Raw genomic sequence first — 9,618 nt, forward strand, 5'->3', positions numbered from 1 at the left:
CCTCTCCTCCCTTCCCCCCTACCCAACAATCCTGGATTACCTACTCTTTTCGCCGAGCTATCATGCCCCATTTTTTTCCCAAACGATCGGCGTTCTCGAAATGCTGTTCCACCCTTTCACCTGACCTGACCAATTTACCACATCTACATGTCTCTACATTTCTTACCCTGTCGATTCTTCTACTCTTCATATAAAATGCAAACCTTTAATTGCATTCAACATCCACACTTGACTTCCTTAACGCATGTCCTCGATATACGAAAAATAAGTCAGATCTAAACTTCAGATGCAAAATGCATAAATTGAAGAGACTGGCCCCATCAAATGATGAAAAATTATCTTACTTTAAGAACACAATCTACAGTATGTGCTCCAGCTAGTTGTGATTCTCAGCCGATCCTTTTGCCTTGTTTAAAACATCAGAAGACAGGAATCTATCAAGAACTAGACAATTTGTGACAATTACCTCGTACAGAAGCCTTCCTCCCACACCTTGTTCATTATCAACAATCACTGATAGTTTGACTCAAGATCATTTTATAAAACTAATCCTCGATTTTAGTTGATTGTATAAACTACTTTACAGTAATCCTCACCTCACGGCCACAAGATTGCAAACTGAATTCACCTACCCTGAAAACGAGCGGACTAATATTTCTCGTAAAATAAGCAACTAAATGAGAAAAACTTAAGAAAACAAAGAATTGGGTAAAATCATGAACTCATACAAATCTACCTTTTTAGAAATTATCTTTCTAGAACATCCATTACTTATAATGAGCCTTTACTTATGGTCTTCAAATGTCCTAGAAATTTCCATCTACAGTTTAACAGACAGAACTTACAACAGCAGCAGCTCAGGACACAGACATAAGTTTCCAACAGATATTTGCCTCATTTTGCATCTTGTTTATACTGATAGCCGAGAGAAATTGATAGGGATGGCAGGTAGAACCTTGGAAATAATGACCTTGTATGAAAAACAAGACCACATTGCAGTCTGAGCTTCTTCCCTCAATCTGCGTGCAAATGAGCATATCAGGTTGCTAAAGACGAATGGAAAAATTTAAATACATTGCAATGAAGCAGTGATTCTTCCTGCAAGATTCACCATGACCAGGGCACACAAGGTAACAGTTTAGAAGCTAAAAGGTAATCTTAATAAAATGAACAGACCTAATTTGAGAAAATTACTGAACAAGACCACTGCTGATTAACTAGTTCATTTACCAAGTAAACTAAACAGGTAAAAAACTTGGGAAAAAACTGGAAAATCAGAAATTAACTTGGCTGACACATGTCAAACTGCCCTCTCGAATAAGCAAGAAATGTCAGATACTTGCAATCCTTTCTGGCTAACATCCAGAAAAATGACTAAAGTCCCTGTGCCCTGCAAAGATGTGTAAGTGGCAAAGAATAATCTTTTCTTTCATCAAACTTATAAAGCATAAAGGCATACGAAAGAAATTAACTAACTTATGCACCTGAATGCTTTTAAGCGTCAAGTATAGTACTGTGTAATCAATATAGATCTGGGGAATTCTGCCAAGTTGTTTACAGTGGTGCAGATGCAAAAAAAAAGTGAGGCAATTAACTGCGGGGGACCTAGGGATCTATAAGCCCATTGGCAAGGTTCCCATAACTTTTTTTTGCCTGCTGAACTACGGATGGAAGTGCCTGGGACATCTCAACGCCACAAAAGTGGGCCACTTACAAGAAATGGGACTACGGTGAAACATATTAGAAGATCTACAAGTATATAACAAGAAAAGTTCAGGTTAAAAAGCAAGAGCAACTCTGCAATTTAAACAACAAAATCAAGAGTTGTAACTTATCATCATCTTGAAATACAAATAAACATAATGGCAGATGTAAAAAGGAATCAATAAAAACACAATATAAACAGAGAGGAACTAATAATTCGAGAAAAATGAGCAAACAGAGCCTGAAATCAAGTACAACAAAACGCATAAGCCAATTTGTAGCAAGCCTCTGGAAGCAATGCGACATCTTGACACAAAATATGGAACTAAAAGTAAATTCAAAAGAAACAAACGATAATCACCTTTCTTTACAACTGCTAGATACCACAGCCAATCACCAAAGACAGGCATTCCACTGCCTGAACCAAGGCTAGAAAGTTATTGAAGTATGGTTTCCAACAGAATCCTATTCACAGACACTGAATGCAACAGGGCATTTGTAATATTATAGTCAGTCCTTTTGCACAAACAAGTGTCAAGTAAATAAAATGGGAGTATATGCCTACAACAATGAACAATTTTAATTGCATTTCACACAGGCCTCATTAACTAACTGTCCTAGTTGGTTGGATTAACTACAGGTTCTTTTAAACAAGAGTTCTTTCTGACATAAAACTGATACCGCAACGAATAACATTACTCATACGAAACTTGAAAGAAATCTGAACGGTAAAAATTAATCACAAAGCGGAAATGATGACGTTTCAAGACTGTGTGAAATCAAATTTTCGTGAACAAGGAGAATACGTTGACGGCAAATGTACGAAAGCCTGTGCAGGGCTCGGCACAGAGAGAGACTTACTTAACGAGACCATTCAAGATCCTAACGATTCAATCACCAGAATAATTCAGTCACTCAGACGTAATGATAATATCAACTTAGAGAAAAATGAAGCTGTTCTATACAGGGGGTTAATGGCAGATCAAGAAACTATGGAGTTAAAAGTAATTCGTCAATATCCAATACAAGTGTGCATTGCGACTAAATATAAGTAAGCAGGCATCGTCATCCAATGGCATCAACAAGCACATCGCTCCTTAGGTCCAGGACCTAACAAGCCATTGCCGCTTAAAAAAAAAAAAGGAAATAAATAAACTGAAAACATACAAATCAAATATCTGATAAATCAGGCGGTAAGAAAAATCTACTGTCGTGAACTTACGCCATTTACTGATGCGACAGCGTATTTCTAGAAGGAACTCTGCCTACTTGATGTCTCTTGAGGGAAATTTTAAAGTACTGGACACACGACTCTTGCTTACAAAGATGTATCAATTGTGCTACTAGATATTAGGGGTTACAGAGTATAAAAATACGTAGGAGAAAGTCGTGAAAAAATGTGACTGATAACAGAACTGAATAAACTCTTATCACTTCCCAACAAACTTGACAAGAAGAAGCATAAGCACAGGCTGTGTTTTCTATGAATGACTAAGCTCATTCAAGCAAAAATGACACAGTATTCATAGACAAGGAACCAGACCAACTATTGTAACAGCTATCTAAAAAATCTATAATACCAGTGAAAAAACTGACATGAAAAACTACAATGCAAAATGTACTTAACTTAGATATCATTAAACTACCATTTCCAATCCACGTGATTTTTGTTGGTGTAGAACAATAATCCTTTGTAAACCAGCAAAGAATCAGGCAAGGTGGAACATTCAAACACTACATGATGCTCTACTATCCATAAGCTTCAATTTAAATATTACAAACTAAACACCAGTAAAGATATGGAAGAGAGGTACCATAATAAGTTGTGAAAAGGCCTGTCTTTCAATGTATAATGTCAAGATATCCCATGTCAAATAAAGCTAGTCGCTTTTTAAAGTTGGTCAGAGCTATCGTAACATATTAAGACTGTCGCTGCACATGACAGGCAGTTTCAACAGTACTGACATCACGATATAGTCAACTAAGTACATTTGTAAAGCTAACGAAGGTCAGAACTGGTAAAATTCTTATCTCGGATCTGTCGTCCTTCATGAGATAACTGCTTTGTAAAACATTTCCCTAAATAATCACAAAACCGACCCTGGCTGAAATTTAAGCCTGGCTCTCAATGAGAAAAGGGAGTGAAATGCTTAATCTGATGATAACACACAGCCATCGGCAGAAGTTGCTGACTTCCCACACTTTCATAAACATCACATTTCATACAGTTAGGGATCCAATTTCTGTTTCGAAACTAGAAGTTATATATACATTACAATGCTGTGACAATCCATCTAGTATCTTCCAATGAAATAACTGCTCACAAACTGCTGAGACATTCTCTTAACAATCCCTAACATACAAATTTAATTAAAAATAAAGGACCTTTAATATATTTGCTTAAGCATTCTCTGGCTTTTATAATATTCATCATACACTTTTTTGAACAAGAAAGCCTGCTGACTACATCTAGGGGCTTGCACTGTCATGACCTACAACTAATGCAAGTTAACCATACAAAGAAAAGGAATGTGAGACCACATTAACTAAACTTTTATCAAAACTGATCGGTCAATTGCTCGTGGCATTGTCGCCTACAAAATTCAAGCCAGTTTTATCAAGGCACCTATCCACAAAACTTCAGGAATGATAAAACGAATTATAGCAAACAAGCTATCTTACACTTGAAGAAGAAACAAAGTTATGCTACTTAAAGACATTAGAGGAGTACTTAAAATTAACTCAAGCTCTAACCTTATTTAATAAATGTAAACTTTAAAAAATCAGAGACCTTACAAGTAATGTAAATCTGTGATATCTTTAGCAACTTCCGATTATTTTACACAAGTAGTTACGCATTTGATGTTGCCTTTTTTTTTTTTTAAATGACAGATATTGGCTACAACTTATAAACTGAACTTCTGGGATGTCTTGTAAGCAATAACAGGTTTATCCAGTTCTGAACAATGTGTAATCCTACTGTTTAAACCCAACGTATAAAAAAAAAAAAAAGAAAAATTACTGAAACAATCATCTACAGTTTAAAAAAATTTTAAAAGTTCAACATGAGAATCATTGCCATGAAGAGTTGAGTAACTCACGACCATAACTACACCTTACCTCACGGTGACTTTCAGCTCGGAGTTGACGCACTTGACGGAAAAAAAATCTTGGCCCAGGGGTTCGAACGTCAAGAGCCCAAAGGACTGAAACTTTCGCGTGGAGGCACTGTCCGGTGAGGCATCTCTTGAATTTGATCTCTGAAGGGCCTATAAAATGAAAGATAAAAATATATTAATTACTTATCTGGCTTCTAATGCCAAGTGGTCCAAATCGGAATGCCGATTTTGATAAAATTGCAATAATTGAAAATGGAATATTTTATATCAAAGTCCAAATGTTAGTGAGGTAGGTCATATATGTAGGGCTAAACCATGCCTTATCTGGTCGTAAGGATGAAACGCTCTATCCCGGTTGAGCTTGGCGACCCATTGGCATAGGGCTGCCCTAAAGGTCCGCCCTAAGAAATAAAATTGTGAGTTTTCTTATTCTAAGAGAGGTCACGTGGTCCGGCCTAGGGTATACCCTAGGGCACCCCTTAACTGCAGTGGGCATTTCAGAGGGAATGTGACCTAATCAACTAAAGAAACCTACCTTTGCCTGACCTTATATTAAGATGGCGTGACCTTCCATACCTAACGGGGGGGAGAGTTCACGCCCCAGACCCTACCAAAAGTAAGTCATGACGACCCAATCTAGACACTACCTAGAATACGACATAAACTAATCTAGGATGCTGCATCCTTACCTGGTGGGGGGGGAGGGGGCTTCAGCCCCCCAGGACCCCCAAAGTAAGTCGTGACCCTTGTCTGCTACCTAGGGAGGGGGAGTTCACACCCCAGACGCCCCCAAAATTAAGCCATGACCCTCCTCTAAACACTACCTAAATTGACCTCGAACGTCACGTCCTTACCTGGTGGGGAGGGGGCTTCCGCCCCCGGCCCCCGAAACTAATGACCCTTATATCTGCTACCCAGGAAGGAGTTGGTCTCATCACTTTTACCTTAATATATAAAAAAAGGTAAGAAATTACAAAACCTAAGCTACCGCATAAATACGACCCGGCACAGGACTCGAACACGGGTATCCCAAGCACTCCCACCTCGTAGCATCCTACCTCAGCCAATATCTTCCAGCGTCGCCGAGCAACCGTACTCTTCGTGTTGATTCCTTTCATTTTTTAACGCGACTCATTAAAATACACTCGGCGAGCCTTAAACTATTATATTAATTCAGGTCTTTGAGGCTCAAGTTGCGCTGTCCGACCAATGGACGGTCGGGGACGGAAATGTAAACAAACGACGGCTAACGAAGCGATGCGCCGGGGGTACGGGATCACATTACACCGCAGTTGTCTATTCCCTCGTTTATCAGACTTTTAAAACCGTTTTATAAAAGGAATTTAATCTTATTTACGATACCTATACAAAATTATCTATAATTATTAGGTTTCCGTCTAATATCGGCGGTGTTTTCGGGGTCGACGGCGCGCGATGCGCCGGGGGTACGGGATCACATTACAGCGCAGTTATATATTACTTCGTTTTTCAGAGTTTTAAAACCGTTTTCTAAAAGGGATTTAATCTTATTTACGATATATATATAAAATTATCAATGATTATTAGGTTTCCGTATAATATCGGCGGTGTTTTCGGGGACGACGGCGCGCGATGCGCCGGGGGTACGGGATCACATTACAGCGCAGTTATCTATTCCTTCGTTTATCAGACTTTTAAAATCGCTTTCTAAAAGGAATTTCATCTTATTTACGATATATATACAAAATTATCTATAATTATTAGGTTTCCGTCTAATATCAGCGGTGTTTTCGGGGCCGACGGCGCGCGATGCGCCGGGAGTACGGGATCACATTACAACGCAATTGTCGACTGCTTTTTTCAAAATGCCCTATTCTCAGGCATTTCATCCTTCTTTGCAAAAGATGTATAAAACTCTTTATACCCATTAGACTCCCGTCTAATTTTAGCCGTGTTTTCGGACAGCCAAGTACAGTCAACACGACGTAGTTGGGAAGTATGGTGCCAAGAATACCGTACTGGCGAAAAAAAAAAAATTGGGCACGGAATTAGGGATTGCTAAGGGGATGAATAGGGTTGACCGGCTACCTTTTGCAAAAGTATTTCGGGTGCAATTCGATAGCGGAGCTTATCTCCAACCCCAAATCCAACGAGAACCCGCTATTAAAATCCGGCGATTCAAATACTGGCCCTAAAACGAACGCAGAACAAAGAAGTGCAAAAATAAATCGACCGCAATGTACCCGACCTTCGTGAGAAAGTATCATGAACAGCCAGTTTTTCTGCGTCGCCAGATGTTTCCCCCTTTTGTCCTTCAATAACTTTGAATAACTCTCGGATAAATTCTCAAGTTACCCACCGAAAAACCTCCCCTTTTTTTAATGGAATTCGTGTTAATGTATCCGATCGGAATGACGGCGTTTTTGGCAATAGAACACGCTCATAAACATGCGTTACACACGCTGATAGCATGGTTGGTATGGCTAATGACCGAAGGCTAGGATAGGACGGGGTGGAGATTTTCTCTCTCTCTCTCTCTCTCTCTCTCTCTCTCTCTCTCTCTCTCTCTCTCTCTCTCTCTCTCTCTCTCTCTCTCTCTCTCAGTCGCGTCTCGTCGACGTCGTGATTAATTCTCTGACTAGAATTTAAAAATGAACGAATTGTTTTTATCTAGAATTATCGTCAGTAAATTCTTAGCTAAACTGTGAAAAGAAACGTAATTATCTAGAGTATTCTATCTAGAATTATTATCTAGTACGTTACGGAACAACCTCCACGAAAATATAACCTTGTTTTTTAATATTTTAATAATTTCAATCGCCATTTCGTTTTTATTTCCATACAGGAAACAAAATTACCTTCACGTACGCCTAATTCTAAATACATTTCTTTTTAAGCTCGTTAAAAACAATTTCTTATAAGATTATAATACCGTTTCCACTCTGATTATGCCTAATTCATTTTCTTAAGTTTCTTGTATATAAAAAAACCATTTCTACTTAAGTATTTTTTCTAACGACTGTGAGAAGGAATTCGTCTTCAGTATTAGAACGTCTGTACATAATTGAACAGGTCATTTTTATATGTCACTTTTAATAGGACATTCTAATAGGTCATTCATTTAATGGGTCATTGTTTTAATAGGTCAAATCTACCTGAAAAATGTACTGTCATTCTTATAAATTACTTTCGTTCCGTTCCTGAGATATATATATATATATATATATATATATATATATATATATATATATATATATATATATATATATATATATGTATATATATATATATATATATATATATATATATATATATATATATAAAACAATGGGTATTAGACAATGAACTCTTTTTCTATATAAATTACCATTTATCAGACTTCCCTAAAGTCTAACGTAAAGTCCAATTCTTTTTAGACTGTAGACTTAATGTTTTTACTCTCTCTAAACATTAGACTTGTGTTTCAAACATTATAGGCGTCATTTTTCATAGGAGTATGTTGTCGTATTAGGCCTTTGTTGTAAATATTTGTATATAGAGCTGTTTTTTTTCTTTCTTTAGAGGTCGAGAGAGGAAGACCTCTCTCTCTCTCTCTCTCTCTCTCTCTCTCTCTCTCTCTCTCTCTCTCAGGAGAGAGAGAGAGAGAAAGAGTCGTGTGGATAGCACACTTATACCAGATGTGTTCTATTTGCGGAGAACGTCAGGTGTTTTTGGCAAGGGTCTCCTGAGATCTTAATTCTTCATTTTTATTTTCTCTCTTTCTTCTTCTTCTCCTTCTTCTTCTTCTTCTTCTTCTTCTTCTTCTTCTTCTTCTTCTTCTTCTTCTTCTTCTTCTTCTTCTTCTTCGTCTCTGACTCTCTTTACGTAACGGGGATTAATTTAAGAACAAAATGGTACTAAGTTTGGTAAATGATTTTAGAAGATGATTTTTACGAAGTCTATAATTTTGTGATCATTTACTGATTATTATTATTATTATTATTATTATTATTATTATTATTATTATTATTATTATTATTATTCAGTGTTTTAATTTTATATATATACAATTTAAAATATCTTAATAATTTTATTATTATTATTATTATTATTATTATTATTATTATTATTATTATTATTATTATTATTATTATTATTATTATTATTATTATTATTCTAGTGTCAAATGCTTCAATATTTTTCATATTTTCATAATTTATGACAGAACCATATTAATGATATTGACCAATAAATGCCACTGAGGTCAGAGGTCAAAGCTGGTAGTGACCTGGGGTCATTTCAGTGGAAGAATGACCTTAGTAGGGGTGACCTTGATAGAGAAGTGGGCGAGAGAGAGAGAGAGAGAGAGAGAGAGAGAGAGAGAGAGAGAAGATAAGATAGTGAGATAATTAAAAATTGCGTCTAGGTAGAAAATTAGAAAACTGAATAATAATAATAATAATAATAATAATAATAATAATAATAATAATAATAATAATAATAATAATAATAATAATAATAATAATAATAATTGAATTACTACTCATAAATATTTACAAATTATTTTTTGACTTTATATATATATATATATATATATATATATATATATATATATATATATATATATATATATATATATATAATGTAAATAGGTGCATATGTGAAATGAATGAGAAACAGAGAGAGAGAGAGAGAGAGAGAGAGAGAGAGAGAGAGAGAGAGAGAGAGAGAGAGAGAGGCACACTACCTGACTGACGGACGTGGCCTTATCATCAAAGATAAAGAGAGAGAGAGAGAGAGAGAGAGAGAGAGAGAGATTACGTAATTTGCCTAATTG

General features: G+C 36.4%; 1 protein-coding gene across 1 annotated transcript in view; it reads right to left on the bottom strand.

The window, feature by feature from the left end:
* Window positions 1-6,063, bottom strand: part of LOC136856340 (calmodulin-lysine N-methyltransferase) — a 28,156-nt gene extending 22,093 nt beyond the window's left edge. Inside the window, exons 1-2 of the mRNA XM_067134100.1 lie at window positions 5,882-6,063; window positions 4,825-4,973 (exon numbers count right to left, since the gene is read on the bottom strand). Coding sequence (XP_066990201.1) covers window positions 4,825-4,973; window positions 5,882-5,941 — 209 coding nt within the window. The 5' untranslated portion in view covers window positions 5,942-6,063. The remainder of the gene's footprint in view (window positions 1-4,824; window positions 4,974-5,881) is intronic.
* Between the last annotated feature and the right edge of the window lie 3,555 nt (window positions 6,064-9,618).

This window comes from Macrobrachium rosenbergii, chromosome 35 (assembly GCF_040412425.1).
Source record: "Macrobrachium rosenbergii isolate ZJJX-2024 chromosome 35, ASM4041242v1, whole genome shotgun sequence".
NCBI classification, from domain to species: Eukaryota; Metazoa; Arthropoda; class Malacostraca; order Decapoda; family Palaemonidae; genus Macrobrachium; species Macrobrachium rosenbergii.